We start from the raw sequence: 16,776 nt of genomic DNA, 5'->3' as shown, positions 1-16,776 counted from the left end.
TGGTGGAGAGGAGAATGTTTTGACATGTCTATCAGAGCGTGCTGAATGCAGAATGCACAGCGAGTGAGTTGACAGACACAACATGACGAGACAGCAAAAACCTATTGTAGTTTTACTTTCAACTGCACCATGTTTAAAGAAATCTAACCCAAACAACAACACAATAAGAGTCACATACTGTTATTATGATTAACTCGGTTAACTAGGTCCTAAATAAGTCATTATTAGGCCAATTATACCCGAATAAGACCCGAAATTCTTCAGCTCCTTCAGCTCCCCCTGGTATAAATACCTTCCAGCGCCCCTGGTACCCGCCCCCCGAAACCTCAAATGACGTCAAATTGTAGGCTCTACAGTGCCGAACCGACTTTTATTCGGCTCTAAAATAGGAGTATGAATCGTCCCTAAGTCTTCTTATACCAGAGAGCCACTAACTGCTTTGAATGATTGACTAAGAGAACAATATAACCATCTCTCCACCAATCACAGTCTAACATACTGTCCTCCACCCTCCCCACAGATATACTCACTCAATGGATCCAAAGTATGGTAAGTGTAGTGCCCCTGGAAAAGGAGCAATGTGTGAATAAACAAACACACAACGCTGTGTCTCTCTCCAAACACAAACGGCACTTTTTTCAACAATAATGTGACCTTTAACCCTGAATCATCACATCACTGTAAATAGCATCAATGCATTCAAATGCAATATTCTGTTACCATTTCTTCAGTAACCGCAATAACTGTAGCATCAGCATCCGTAAATGTTCAGATGAACCCTAGCTCTGGTCCATAGCTCTAATGCGCGCATTAGAGCTATGTTACTCTCAACTTCTGCCGCTCGCATGAATGTAGACCAGCCTCTACTCTTTGGCGTAAATAAAAAGAACGTTTTTGCTACTCACCAAAACAAAGGTGAGTTGTGTCATTAGAAAGCCTACTTTCCTTAGTGGACGCACTCTGAGCCCCCCACCACACGTATAAACTGTACTTTTTGGCCAAAAGGGGATTTTGTTTCCACCGGAAAAATAATATTTTTAGTTACTCCGCTGCTAGGGTGGCCAGACGCGGACAGTCCGGTTTTAGACCCACCTGTCCTCCTCCCACCTCAACTTCTGGCCGGACAGATAATTGTCCGTTTTTTTGTGATATACAGTGCTTGTGTCATAACTGTCATTTACGTCGTCTGCCTGCCCTGGGTATTAAAATCTCTGCAGCGTTGCTCAGCTCTGCAGTGAGGCTTATTTTGGGCTTGTTTTCATAGACATGGTTGCTTGGTTCTCTTCCAAAACCTGGCAACACTGCCAGTGGGATGGTCGGTTTGTTTGTTGTGCTCTCACAATCATTTTGTATATTTAATGCAGAGATAAATAAACCAAATATGCCGAAATGAAAAACTACATTTAATGAGCAATGGAGCAAGGAACTCGACATCATAAAGAAAGGGAGGCTAAAGCACTGTGAACATATAGGCTACTGGCATCATCATCTATGTCCCACACCGATGACCATAAAACGGTATAAAAAAAATCACACCTGTGTGAACCGAGTGGTGCAACTCCCCTCTCTCCCCCCCCTCCTCTCTCTCTCTCTCTCTCTCTCTCTCTTTATTATGGATATCAATCCGCGTCGCTGAGAACTATTTTTTCATTATTATTTTGGGTCGGCCTTTCCTTCTTTAGCATACCTCCTAGACCAGATCGCGCATGCGAGCTTCCGTCCACGGGGGTCAGCCTTTCCTTCTTTAGCGTACCTAGCCCGGATCGCGCAGGCGAGCTGCCGTCCACCTCCCATTATACAGGCAGACTAAAAGCTTCAATAACTCCTAATCTACAGAGCTCTCCATGGTTTGGTCAATTAGCGCGATGTTCGGAGGTCTTTGCTGATTATCCGGTGGTCTAGATGGAAACATTGGTGCTTTCTAGAGCAAGGATGGCTATATTTTAGCTCGCTAGCATTGACGCTATTTATTTAGCACAAGATGTGAGGCGCGCATTGTACACACACGCGCGGATATTGCTGGCCATTGCTGGTTTCACGCATGCGCACACCACTCGTGCTCATGATACATGATACATGCGGACATTCCTGGTTATAGGATGTTGCACCACTCAAAAACCCACAAGAAAGAGATTAAACATAAAACATATCTAAACATGAAATAAATAAAAAATATTATAAAATGAATGGCCTTTGTGGTACCCTATAATTTAAAAAGGTTAATTTAATTAGCAAATATATGTTCTCTGTGGACATAATGCTGGAGATGATGGTGGTGAAAATCAGGGGGGGGGGGGGAAGCCCCGCAAAAGTGTCCTCCTTTCTGAGGTCTTGCAGGTGGCCACCCTATCCGCTGCGCCCTCTACTGATATTGCCCAGAGAACTGCCTCATAGAAAATATTTTTCCTCCTGTGAAAACAAATCCCTTTCTGGCCAAAAAGTACCGTTTATACGTGTGGTGGGGGGCTCAGAGTGCGTCCACTAAGGAAAGTAGGCTTTCTAATGACACAACCCGCCTTTGTTTTGGTGAGTAGCAAAAACGTTATTTTTATTTACGCCAAAGAGGAGAGGCTGGTCTGATTTCGATTTGAGATTTAAAACGGAAAGTCCCATAGCCTTACTGCGCAGGGCAGAATCGTAGAAGGCCATGGACCAGAGCTAGATGAACCCCTACTATAATCACAGGTAAGTAAAGGCACAATGTCACATGAAATGCACTGTTCAGTTTTTAACTAGCCTAATTATTATATAAATGCATTTCTCATTGTACTCTTATCCCTTTTTAACCATAAGTTATTCTTTTTTTACTTTTCAAATGAGTCTTTTACTCTTTCATGAACTTGTTATATTCTTTTAGCTGTGACAAATGAAATTATTAATGCATCATGTTTTAAACATTCACTATTCACCAATGTATTGCACTGTTCTAAGTGGTTCAGAAATAAATGTAAACAACATTCTACACGAGTCCACGACGTGCATGCGACGCAACCCACAGTGTATAGCTACAGAAGATGGCGGAGCCCAGTGTCTGAAACCACAACAAACCTCATCAAGTATTTGGTCTGTATTAAGCTCTTAAAGTGACTATAAACAAACGAAAATACAGTTCACAACTTCATACACAATTCTCAATACGTTCGGTTTATACTTTGAGCCGTCTGACGGCAGTTTTACCTGTAAAAGGAGCAATGTGTGAATAAACAAACACACGACGCTGTGTCTCTCTCCAAACACAAACGGCACTGAAGAGGAATGCCATAGTACAGCAGATAATAGGAACGATCTTTCACTTGGAGATACAAGCGTGAAATTTGGCATGAACATGCCTCTGGGTCACCTCTTTAACTTTTTTAACCGAGCCAGCGAAAATCCAATATGGCGGTCATCTTTCAAGATGGCCGCCAAATAAAAAAGGCCTTTTGTGGCAGTTCTGGACAACCATGGGTGCGGCCGACTCGAGACCGGGCACTGCACTCCCTGTGGGTGTGTGGAACGTGTGTGTCGAATTTGAAGTCGGTGGGGTGAACGGTTATCGGGTTACGTTGATTACAGATGTACACACGCACACAAAATTCGTGCAATATAGCAGATCATTGGAACGGTTGTTCGCTTGGTGATACAAGCGTGACATTTGGCATGAACATGCCTCTGGGTCACCTCTTTAACGTTTTTAACCGAGTCATCCAAGAATCCAATATGGCGGTGCTATTTCAAGATGGCCGCCACATCTAAATGTTAGCCTATGTCTATACATTTCTTACAAATTTTAGGAAAAATTTCACCATATCACCATACAATATGGCTGTTAGCCGCTGTACTACCAGTTCCCATACCGGAACCACTGAGACAGACCAAAACAATCGATCACAGATTCACCAAAACACAATAGTCGATCCTAGAACTATCGATCTATGTGATGTTGTAAGCAATATAATAATGTCAAACTGTTTTAAATGAAACCACAACGTTATACAAAATAAAGAACATGCTCCAAATACCAAAATAGCTGCTACTCAAAATAAAGGCTTAGTTCAAAATACTTTGGAACAAAAATAGCTTAGAGATGTGTTTTATAATAAATCAACAAAATTCCAATCTACTACATAAGCATTTAAGATTAGACCAAGGACTGAGAAACTGTGATTTGTTTACTGCTAGATTTTATTTTATAATATGAATTTGTTTTGTATTCGTTTTTTATTTATTTATTATTATTCTGCTTTATTTTTTTGTATTCATAGTTGTACATCTGTATTGTAGGCTATTTGCTTTATTCAGGACACCAGGAAGACTAGAGGCTTATGCATGTATCTCTAATGGGAATCCTTTATTATAAACATACAATAAAGCAGCAATAGTAACAATGCTGTACCTCTCTAACATTACTAGAGAGGTACAGCCATTCATGCTGCCTTCACTTTTCGAAATTCCGGGACGAGCTGTCTTAACTTTTCACGGGGGCGAGTTGGCAAAGGGGCCAGATGACCTATTACCCATCCTGGGACTCATTAAATTGAAAACCGATTTACATCACTGATGTATATGCAGTAGGCTATGCCATATGCAGTTTTCCATCGTTACCTTGTGTGTATTTTTATTATGCCGTTTTTCATTAGCTGGTTAATTGTAACCTATGTTGTGTTATTTACTAGTGATTTCATATTAAAGTCATGTCAGTTCCTTTGTAGTGATCGACTTATGACAATTATTTCACAATGGCATGTAGACTCCATTTGTGACACATTCAATCATGTAAAAAAGAAATGGCATCTAAGTAGTACATAATGATACAAGTATCGTATTTAACAGTGAGATAAAACCATCATAATGCAGAAACCAACTCGCTCCCATATCCCTAAAACTATTAGTAAGTTACAGCATAATAGTAGGCCTACTTTCACTAATTCTGATCCAGTGGCTGAATTAACTTAACCTGACTCTGCCAGATGGGGGCGGTATTGAGTAACCATGTTCCCAAACAAATTTGTGTAGCAATTAAGCTTCTTGGATCTGGCAGCGTCAGGTTAGAATGAACTACCTGTGTCATTTGGTTAATATTCAACTGAAATGTTTATCCATTTAGTCAGTATTCTTGGCTAACACATACAGTAATACAGTATAATGTTCCACTGACCATGCCCTAAATAACTGTGTTGAATCCAAAGTAAAAATGTAACCTTAACCCCCCTCCTCAGGCTTTCTTGCTTGGCCGTATGACATTTCCTTCCGGCTTCCTGTTCTGCTTTGTGGAACCGCCATTGGTTACCTTAGTTACCAGATGCCGCTGGACCCACCCCCGGGAGGAGCCAGAATCCTAGCTGAGGATCTATTTGGAATCTTGTCATCAAGTTGGGAGCCTGTCAAATTATGGGCAATGGACATGGTACTGTGTTAGTCTCCGAAGTTAAGTAAAACTATGGATACAAATCTACTGCAGATGTTGGAGTACACACACACACACACACACATGGACATGGGGAGAGCAACGGACTTGAACTCGTCCAAGTTGCTCCTTTACACCTGACAGGGGGGAGTTTCCCTGGTTGGGTGTAGCGCGTGGAAGGAACACGTTATTCCAACCAGTTCCTTTCCCCTCCATCAGGCGCCCCGGCTGGCCAGGGGGAGTCATATAATGTTTAATATTGTAGCATCGTGATATTTGGCCAGATCCCTCCTCTGAGGGAGCTACCTTCGGTGAAGGGGGTTGTTGCCCAGACTGGTGAACCATGGGTATGTAATGTATTATGCCTTACCAGAAAGACTAAAGCTGCACTCATGGAGGTTTCTCACCCCCCCATGCCAGCTGGTACACGGGCGTGTGGGTGTGTCCAGGTCGGAAGCCCCAAAGTCCTTCTTTCCTGAGTTGGTCACTGCAACAACATCACCTGTGTAGGGCTCTCGTTCCACAGCTTTTACAGTCTGGCACTGATGGATCACACATGTGTACAGAGGTGAGTGTCACACACACACGCGCGCGCACACACACACACACACACACACACACACACACACACACACACACACACACACACAATGGTAGAGTTTGAGCACCGCAGATTTATATCAGATAAATGTACCTTTTCCCTCTGGACCATCTTCTTGTAAAGGAAGTCTGGGAAAGTCCTGAGTGGGTAGAACTTTCCAGAGCCCTCTGAGCATGTGAAGATGCCATTTTCATAAACCAGCCGGCCACGGCTGATGGTAACCAGGGGTACACCATGGCAACGAAGTCCTTCATACAGATTCACATCTCCCCCTTGGAACTGGTTTTCCACTGAGATGGTCCTGAAGGGAACGGGATTCATTCAGATAACTAATGTAAACAGTAAGACTAAAACTGTAGGCCCAATAGTAAAAAAGTGTATCACTGTACACAAGAAAACATCCATTTTGGCATGACCTCGAAATTTAAAAAATTTCTTCTAAATCCTCCAGTTTTCTGAAATAAATATTTTCACGATTTTTCAAAAATAGCAGACCTACAAGCTCGTAGCACGCCACTCGGTGGCGCGCTATGAGCTTGTAGATCTGCTATTTTTCAATAGCTAAACTATATTTAAAACACCAAAAGGGGTTCCCGTCCGGAATAGGAGGCATGATATAATATGATAAATCCTGCAGCGAGAGACAAGATTGTCGATTCAGGTATCCCATACTTAGATCCCTCTGGATCCCAGACCACCACATCAGCGTCTGCCCCGGGAACTATCCTGCCCTTCCTGGGGTATACGTTGTAGATCTTCGCTGCATTCGAGCTTGTGACGGCTACAAAACGGTTCTCGTCCATCTTGCCTCCGACCTATAGGGCACGTGACATGACATGGTTAACCTCTTAAAAACAAGCAGCACATAATACACGGTAAGCTGTGACTGGCCCCTAATTGGTTTGCGTGTGTAGATTTTGGCTTTGCACTAGCACAAATGAAAACGTTTCGTTAGTTTTTATTATGCACAGTACGCAATACGGGAAGGAATAAGAGATGAGGGACACACCCGAGCAACCACGAGCTGGATTGAACAGATGATACCAAGGTCTGTGGCTAAACGGTACACAAATGATTGGCTGAGGGTCTACAGTAGGTGGCGCCAAAGGATTCTTATTTTAGGAATAACAATAGAGACAACTAAAGCAGAACCCCGCCAGGCCAGGTTTCCTACCCATTGCTGTCAGTCAGTCGTGGGTTGCAGAGATTTAGCATGTGTGGGTGTAATTGCAATCAGTTTTTTGTTTTGATCTCCCAGGTGTAAATGGGTAGAATATGTGTAGTTGCATCATGAGACATGATCGAACAGGAAGCACGCACATCTTCAGAAATTCTACAGGTGCTGGTCAAAAATATACATACAATGAAAAGGAAGGGATGTCCGCAAACTGTTTCACTGCTCCCAGGAAAGTTCTTTATTTATTGAACAACGTTTCGACCCTTGTGGGTCTTCGTCAGGTATGAGTACAAAACATCAAGAGGCGTATTATATACAACAGCATATGGGCAGATCAACAAGGAACAAGCTCCAGGGAAACTACATTTGATAGTACGTCCGTCCTACAGTTAAAGAGTTATAGGCCAAAATGTGAAGCGACCCATTACCATGAGGCCGATTTGATTTAAATGTCGAGGGGAGGTTCTTCCTTGGAACTGGGGACACGCTAAAGAAGGCATTTTGCCCCCATGTTGTATGCGCCCTCTTTGGAGGAGTTGGTTTCCTCGCAAGCAAAGGAGAACAAAGGGTTTACACGTATACATTCATACCACTCCTCTCTCCCAGATGACGCTCATGCGGTCCTGGATGCCTGGGATCCCATGGGGGATCTTGGTGAAGTCGTCCTTGCCCGTGGACTTCTGTTTCATGGTGAAGGGCCGGTGGTCAGACGCCACAACGTTTAGGGTGTCACTGTGAAGAGAGGAGGGGTGAGAGACCGGGATGGTCGGTGATGTGTGCTATACGATATTACAAACACATTTTTTAGGCATTTAGCTGTTTTTGATTAATTACAACAGTGGAACAGACCATTAATTCACACCAATGAATTGTAACAATAAAGAACAATGTGCCCGCACATAGTAGAAGTACAGAATCACACCTGCAATGCGCAGTGAGTAAAGGCCTATTCATAGTCTGGATTTTCGGTGGTAAGGTGACCACCCCTCCGGTGGTGAGCTGACCACCGGAGCTGAAATAACGTTGAGCGGTGGTGAGTAAAAACAGAGAGAAGGGCTGGAGCGGCGGCGGTGGTTTGCTCTTCACCGCGGCTCGTGACATCATGTTGTAGTTCGGTGGTCACCCCACCACCGTAAAACCAGACTATGTATGAGCCTTAAGTAAAAGTGCAGTGGCGTGGAGTGAAAGTACAATATTTTCCTGTGAGATGTAGCAGCTGGTGTCCTGCTGGGTGTAATAATAACAAGCACAGTTGTTGATATGAGATATATGAGAGTTAAGCACAGAGTTGTAATTACACCTCCTTCCTGGTGTGTGTGTGTGTGTGTGTGTGTGTGTGTGTGTGTGTGTGTGTGTGTGTGTGTGTGTGTGTGTGTGCGTTTGTGCGTGCGTGTCATTGACCCTCCAATGTGACCCACGAGGCTGACCGCTCAAAACAGCTGCAGCTGCAGCAGCGGTCCTATAGGCCTGTTCGGACAGATAGACACAGACCTACACACACACTCAGTCACTACGGAGTGCTTTGCACCGCTCAAAAATGTTCATGTGGCAAAAGAGACACGAGTTAGAAGCTACACAGTTGCTTATGTATGGAAAACATACATACGTATACTACTTCCAATAATCTATCTGTATCTGGTATGAGATGTTCTGTTATGTGTGCCTTATTTGACTTACCTTCCTAGCAAGCTCATTATGAATTTTGGTGTATTTGGGTCCAGGCGGAGGGGAGGCACAGTAACATAGGCAGCAGCATGGGCCCAGTCCTGGTGATAGTAGTGTAGACCGGTCAGCACAGCATGCGCTGTGGTTGTTTCCGCGTGGACAACCTTACCTGTCTCCATAGATCACAGCATACGTTGTGCATACAATATGCATGGGTGGCCACCAGTGCATCAGACGGTGCAAAAATGTGCAAATCAACTTAATCAAGTGACACCTGTGCTCAATATCTAAATGAACACTTATTTCACAAATAAATGAGTGAGTTAAGTTAATCACAATCACATTCAAAAGTGTTTTTACTGTCCAATTAAGACAATGTGGTAATCAATATTCTGAGATAAGATGACTAATATACAGCAGGTGTGTAGGTTTAATTGTACAACATGATGTTTTTTCTTTTCGTATCAGCAATAATTCTTCACATGGAAATGGTTACGGTAAATACATTAGCCTTACCCTGCATCTTGGCCGTGGCCACAACGTCTCCAGCAGACATGCTGGACACATTAACAATGTTAATGGGACAATGGGCCTAAAATAAAAAAGTATATATTATACATTGTAGGTAATTATGTTACGCTTTGTGTTTTATTATGTGCTTATATTAATGAACCACTTCACCACTTTTCAACCTATCTTCATATAATTGGTCCTCACTAATGTTCATGTGGGTGGCTGTGGGTGTGGGCAGTTCAGAAACCCGTCCAACAGTGACATCATCGTTAGGCAGATAAAAACAAATATATAAAAAATATATATATATTTGTATTATCGTGAGAACGATGGCTTCCATTATCGCATTCCTTTTCAGGAATAGAAAGCCTGCCGTTTCTATTAGCTTGGGTTCCCCATCGATGATGTCACTGGTGGACAGGTTTCCGAACTGCCCCACAGACCTCCCATGAGACACAGACCGAATAGAAAAACATTGTGGCATATGTGATCATGCACATTAGTGAGGACCAATATTGTACGAAGGTATGTAGGTTGAAATGTGATGAGGTGGTCCTTCAATGTACTGTAATTCTGCAAAATGTTAATAAATATTTCAATCAATCAATCAAAAGAGATTGTTCTCACCCTGTTGGCAATGGTAATCGCCCTGTGGGCTGCCTCTGCTTCCAACTGTTAAGGAAAAGGACATTGATGTGATGTGATCATGCAGCATATCGGGTGGTCTTTTGAGTTTTCTGAAATCTAAAGCCAGTGGTGGAAAGTAACTAAGTACTTTTTACTTAAGTACTGTACTTAAGTACAATGTTGAGGTATTTGTACTTTACTTGAGTCACATTGTGAGCTTGTAGATCGGCTATTTTCAATAGATTTTGTACACATTTTGATCTTGTAAAATGGGATATTCTGCAATGTGAGTACTTTTACTTTTAGTACTACATTTTGATGCTGATACCTTTGTACTTTTACTTGAGTACATTTTCAATTCCGTACTTTTACTTGTAACGAAGTACTTCTAAATTGCAGTATTGGTACTTTGACTTAAGTAAAACAATTGAGTACACAGAGGAGTCGCCCCAAAAAAGGAGAAAACAATCGAATGAAATATTTATTATATTTATTTTAACATTTAGAACACAGCCACACAGCTATTAATAATGGTTATGTTAGGTGTTGACTTACGTCTTACGTTTAGACAATGTATTTCTATCCCACGTTTCTTTCTCTTTTCTCTTCTGCGCTCACTCTAACTCTATCCTCTATCCTCGCTCTTCTCACAGAATACTACACAATGATGGCGCAGCCACTTTTTGTTGACAATCAACATTTAGATGTCTGCAGTGCAAACTCTCTTGGTTATAAAGTGCAGTGGCGTGCACAGACATTTAGAGGGGCACCTTGTGCAGCGAGTGGAACCGGCCGGCTGCGGTAATAGTGTGAGATTTATAGATTTTGGGGCATAAATAATATATTAGAAGCTTTTCTAATAGTACTGTAGTCTTAATATTCACAAGAAAATCTAATTTCCACATGTCTCACCTCTTCAGGTCTACTGACTTCAATGCCCTCTGGACCGCTGATTCCTAAGTCCAATGCTTCCTTTGCACCCTGGAAATAGACAAAAGAAAATAATAAAGGAAAACCGATATAATATCCACTATTAATTCAATTCATACACTGTTTTCAAGAAGTTGGAACCTGATGTATAAATTACGGTACAGTTATTTAGTAACAAGCCATAATGTGTTCCTAATAAGAACACATGAAGCATAATAGTAGTAGGCCTATAGTAGAAATAAGTGCACATTAGTTCTAATTAAACCCTTAGGCTATAGGATAGTGAAAAAGTAAGCTATAGGATAGAAATAATATTAGGCTTTAAGACGCCCTGAGAGCGAGGGTGCGCTGAAACAACAAGGGAATGCCTATATATGGACCTTTTTTTAAATTGACGGTTTCTTTCCGGCAGGGCGTAAAGCCCAAAATGTGTGCTAGTTAGTAAGGCCTCGGGCCAGCCCAGTTGGGGCCCAGGTAGGGCTGGGCCTTCATTTTCGGGCCTGTTGAGAACTAGTTTTCGCCAGCTGCTGGACTAATATAGGGTTTCATACATTGTAATCTGGGACGTACGGTCGCAATTAATTAAAATAAAAGTGGCACACTTTTTTTTCAATAAAAAATCTACAAGCTCATAGCGCGCCACCGAGTGGCGCGCTACAAGCTTGTAGGTCTGCTATTTTCTTTTTAACCGTGAAAACTGGAGGATTTAAAAATTTTGAGGTCAGGCCTAAATGGGTTAAATCATCGCTATACTCACCTCTGCCACCAGTTCTCCGTTTTCAGCATGAACCCTGGCTATGGCTCCAATGTCTTTACAGTTCCGGAGCACCTGGTAGAGTTCACTGTCCCGCAGCATGTACGTATCCTTATAGGCCATGAACATCTGGAAAGAGTTCACTCCTTTCTCTCTCACCAGCTTCTCCATCTCAGCCCGCACCTGCAGGATGAGTAAGTGACTGAGTTGAGTAATACTCAGTATCTGACTGTCAGAACAAGTGCAGAGAAAAGTGGATGCGACACCTTGTGAGCTTGTAGATCTGCTATTTTCAAAAACTTGAAATGGGACATTCTGCATCATGAGTACTTTTTACTTACGGTTTAAGTACATTTTGATGGAAATACTTTTGTACTTTTACTCAAGTAAATTTTTAATTTCCGGATTTTTACTTGTAACAACGTATTTCTACATAGCATTATTATATATTATATATTATTATAGCAGTATTGCTATACTTTTACTTAACCCAGTGTGACCTGAGGCCGATTCTTAAAAAAAATTCCAAATCCTAACGGTCAGTTGTTCTCAAACTATTTCATTACATGGATGTATGTAATTGGCCGTGGACCCCCAACTCAAAATATGTTATTTCAGGGACCTGCCAGAAGCAAAGATTTTAATTAAAAAAAAAATGTTTTTAATACTGTGAAAGAATATAATGTTCAAAAATGTGCACATGTTTTCCCGATTTTTCAAAAATACTTTTTCCACCACTGACCTTGGGTCCCCACCAAGTGACTGCCACATGCAGAGCGTAGTCACAGCAGGCTTTGGGGTCGGCCACGCTGCGGCACTTGTCGTACGCCTCCAGCAAAGACTCATTCTTCTCTGGAAGCACATGTCCTATCACCATAGTGGTACCACCAGCCAGAGCGGCCTAGTAGAGGAGACACATGCACACATACAGTCATATTTAGACATTTTGGGCACTCATAACGGTGTGCCTGCTATTGTTCTAGTTCACATGTGGTGAAAACGTCAATTAATTTGTGCAGCCACCCTGTGATGTGAAAATAGCTGATCTACAAGCGTTGCGAGGCATTGAGAGCTTGTAGATCGGCTATTTTCTTATATTATTTGATAGAGCCAATGTTGACCAGTTGTATAGTATAGTTTGATGCAGTAATAATAATAATAATGAAAAAAACATTGTCACTTGACCGGATAATATATAATAATCTCGTGGGGACCCGACCCACAGGTTGAGAACCCCTGATCTACAGTAGGCTCATGTCAGTCATCATCTATAATCAATGATGTACTGTATGAATCCAAATGTGGGGGCGGCAGTGGCTCAGGAGGTAGAGCGGCTGCTTGCTAGCCTGGCGCAGCCAGACTTTATCCGCCCCTAATGCATATATGCATAATTATGCAGTGCAGCGCAGTAGTATTAGTATTGCAACGTGTCCTTGAGCAAGACACTGAACCCCTGATTGCTTCCGATGAGCAGGTTGGTGGTCGGTGCCTCGCATGGTTTCCTCCACTGTGTATGAATGTGTGTGTGAATGGGTGTGTGAATGGGTGAATGTAATGCACATGTCATCGTAAAGCGCCTTGGATAAAGGAGCTATATAAATGCACCATTTACCATTTCTAGGTGCATTATAAATGTGTAGCATATAGTACATTTTAAAGTGGGGTGTATTAAAATTGTCAGCGCAGCCCCATAGCGTGTGTGCAAAGAGGTTGCTGTATAGTAGGCTAAACCCGTAAAGCTATTGGTGGTTAAATGCGATGCATTGTGAGCTTGTAGATCGGCTATTTTCCAAAGATTTTCTGCAATATGAGTACTTTTATACTCTTAGCACTTTAAGTACATTTTGATGCCGATACTTTTGTGTACTTTTACTTGAGTACATTTTGAATACGGGACTTAAGTTCTACTTGTAACGGAGTATACATCTACATTGCAGTATTTATACATTGACTTACCCCATTCTCTGGGCGGGAAACCCTTTTGATGTTTTAAGCATTTTAGCTATTGAAAAATAGCAGATCTACAAGCTCATAGCGCGAGTGCCACGCTAGGAGCTTGTAGGTCTGCTATTTTTGAAAAATCGTGAAAATAGTGCAAATCTTTGAATATAACTTTCAGAGTGAATGTTTTTACCAGGGGGGCAGTCAGCCAGATATTTCGTGAAGCCTCATTTGAAATCGGTAGTTCATATAATGGCCTGTTGTGGCGCTGGACCGGACCCAAAAAGCCCCATAGCTCCATAGAGGCCCATGTATTTTGGCCCAACTTCACCTAGACTGTATTACCTTAATAAACATGGTCATGAATACTTTCTTCTTCCAGTCACTAGTTTAAAGTCTCATTTCTAATGTCATAATATTCTTTTGGGAAAATTATGGTCCCATTAATTAAAAAAATGACCATAAAGAAAAAAAACCATCGCGTATGTTCTGAGGGGCGTGGCTACCATTACAGTCTATGATCGGGATTCCCCTCCCACTCGAGTCAAAATAAAAACCAACGGAGAAGAAGGGGGGAAGTCCCGCCTCGTTGTCTGGGCAGCCAATGACCAGCTGGTATACAAAACGGAGCCAGCCAATGGCCAGCTGGTACCAAAGATGGCGACTTACATCAGGAATTAGCATATTATTACAGGCTTCATTTTACGTTCATGTTAGACCCGGGGAACGCTTTGTCCATATTTTTTACAGTCTATGGTTTTTACTCAAATCTTTGCTTCTGGGGGGGGGGTCCCTGGAACAACATATTTTTAAATGGCGGTTGGCGGCCAATTGCATATAATTTCTGGGGTCCTTGATATGAAATAGTTTGAGCACCACTGATAAAGAAACACAGGTTTTTCTCTGAAAACCGTCATGATTTAGAAGACGTTTCGTAGAATCGTTCCCAGGTCAAAATGGGTTTAAGTGAAACCTTTGAGTACTTTTCCCACCATACTGGCCCCTCCTCCTGGGGCAGCGGTGGCCGAACGGTTTGCGGAGCGGTCTTGATATCGGAAGGTCGCTATAGTTCGTATCCCCGGACCCAGCGACGTAGAGTCTGTGGGGGCCACGGGGCCATGGCCCCCATGAAGAATCCTAGGGCCCCTTTCGGCCCCCATGAAGATTTTCGTGGACATTTTACATTTACATTACATATTTTCTGGGAATTCCGAACATTTTGGACCTCTCCGCCGGCAATCTGAGAATCCCATCGTCAAATATTCGGGAAAACAGCGCCTCCCCTGTTGTTCCTCAGGCAACAGTCTGTCTTGAGAGACACCGGCCGTCCAAGAGGTGTTAAAAAGTGCTAATCGGGTTTCTTTTGTAGTTGTTCTTGAGGCGTGACATAAAGGGCGCGTTCGGAAATACCACACCGGAGCACACTCGCCTATTAGTTTGCATTGCACAGTGGGCTCAGTGCGCTATTTCCGAACACGCCCAATAACACTGATCAAGAATTCACCAAAGGGCCCAGGCCGTGGCGTAACGGTCTGGGCACCGGACTGGTGATCCAGTCGCGGTGTGCCGCGGGTTCGACTCCCGGACCCGACACGGCCTTTACCGCATGTCATCCCCCCATCTCTCTCCCGTTTCCTGTCAGCCTACTATCTATCCCTTAAAAAATCAATAAAAGGCGTAAGCCGCAAAAAAATATCTTAAAAAAAAAAAAAAAAAAAAAAAAGAATTCACCAAAGAGACCTAACCACAGACTAGTGAGACTACACACTGACTCGAGAAAAGACCCATATCGTCCAAAATAGGCTGATCAGTCGCTGTCTGTGTATAGGCTAATAATTCATTGGTAAAAGTATGCTAAAGAACTCATTTTTAGACCATTTGGGAAATAAATAAATCCGCGGCGGCGGCCTCGCTTCGCGACAGTCCCCCCCAACGCAATTCTGTAGCCTACCCAAAGGTAAAACGCACCCGCCGCCTATGATCTCTCTCTCTCTCCCTCCCTCCCATATAGTCCTGAAAGTCCTCACCTTGGCTTGGACATTGGCCTATAGTAGCTGCGAAAACAACTTATTTTTTTCCGCGCTGCGGCGGGGGGGGGGGGGGGGGGGGGGGGTGCGGGGAGGCGGGGCTGCGGGGGGGGGACGACGGGCCCCCTTGAGGATTGATCAAACTCTTCGGCTCTGCCCGGACCGGCACGTTATAAAATGACCACCGCTGAAGTGCCCTTGGACAAGGCATTGAACCCCTACCATGAAATGTTCTATGAGCAGGGCCTGGCTGTAAACAAGTTCTTGAGCTTAGTCCAGTTATACCCTGGGTAAACATAGTACCTTTCCTTTCCTCCCTATATACCTTGGTGCCGCTGTAGTAGTCGTCCGCCGTGGTCGCGTTCATGAAGGTCTCCTGGAGGTGCACGCTGGTGTCGATGCCGCCCGGCAGCACCAGTTTCCCTGAGGCGTCGATCACCCTGGCCCCACCCGGGATCATCATCTCCTTCCCCACCTGCTGGATGACGCCGTTCTCCATGTAGACGTCCGCCTCCACGGTGCAGTCGTCGTTCACCACCCTGCCGCCCTTTATCAGGATCCGACTGGTTGTTGCTGTGCCGGAGGACATGGTGGTTGTATATCTAGCTCTGGAAGAGACACAGACACAGGTATGACCTTTTATTGATGTTAGACATTTCTGTTTATGTGTCTGTTGAATGTCAGTGCGGATGCACAATTGATCCTGTGAGGCTGCATCTGTTTTATTTATTGGTTTTAGTTCACCATATTTTGTTTAACCCATTCTGACCTGAGATCAGATTCTAAAAGTGTCTTCGATTTTTCAAAAATAGCAGACCTACAAGCTCGTATCGCTCGTATCGTATACCACTCGGTGGCACGATATGAGCTTGTAGATCTGCTATTTTTCAATAGCTAAAGCATAACATGATGCCAACACCAAAATGGGTGCCCGGTCAGAATGGGTTAAATCAGCAATATTGCTGTTTAGGCACTTAATCCAGAATGATTTACACTAGTATGCATATTAAAGCCTTTTAATGTCAGGAGACAAACTGTAGTTGAAGATATACATACTGTATTGATTTAAAATGAATATATAAGATACAAAAAGCGTAATAAAACAATTGTATTTCACGAATCATCAAACATTAATATTCATTCTCATAATAATAA

The 16,776-nt window shown here is 43.0% G+C and overlaps 1 protein-coding gene across 1 annotated transcript; it reads right to left on the bottom strand.

Moving 5' to 3' along the window:
- Window positions 1-5,137: 5,137 nt before the first annotated feature.
- Window positions 5,138-16,210, bottom strand: LOC310864909 (dihydropyrimidinase-related protein 5-like; the record flags this gene model as incomplete). Its single annotated transcript, XM_083773740.1, has 12 exons — window positions 5,138-5,360; window positions 5,757-5,928; window positions 6,081-6,288; window positions 6,660-6,802; window positions 7,755-7,896; window positions 8,842-8,998; window positions 9,346-9,421; window positions 9,970-10,014; window positions 10,882-10,950; window positions 11,657-11,836; window positions 12,396-12,554; window positions 15,947-16,210. The coding sequence occupies 12 exons, from the start codon at window positions 16,208-16,210 to the stop codon at window positions 5,275-5,277; spliced, it is 1,701 nt and encodes a 566-aa protein (XP_083629866.1). The 3' UTR covers window positions 5,138-5,274.
- Between the last annotated feature and the right edge of the window lie 566 nt (window positions 16,211-16,776).

Source organism: Protomyctophum parallelum (assembly GCF_964188405.1).
Source record: "Protomyctophum parallelum genome assembly, chromosome: 9".
In the NCBI taxonomy this organism is placed as follows: Eukaryota; Metazoa; Chordata; class Actinopteri; order Myctophiformes; family Myctophidae; genus Protomyctophum; species Protomyctophum parallelum.
Note: the sequence above shows the minus strand (reverse complement) of the source record. Positions and strands in the feature narration are given on the sequence as shown.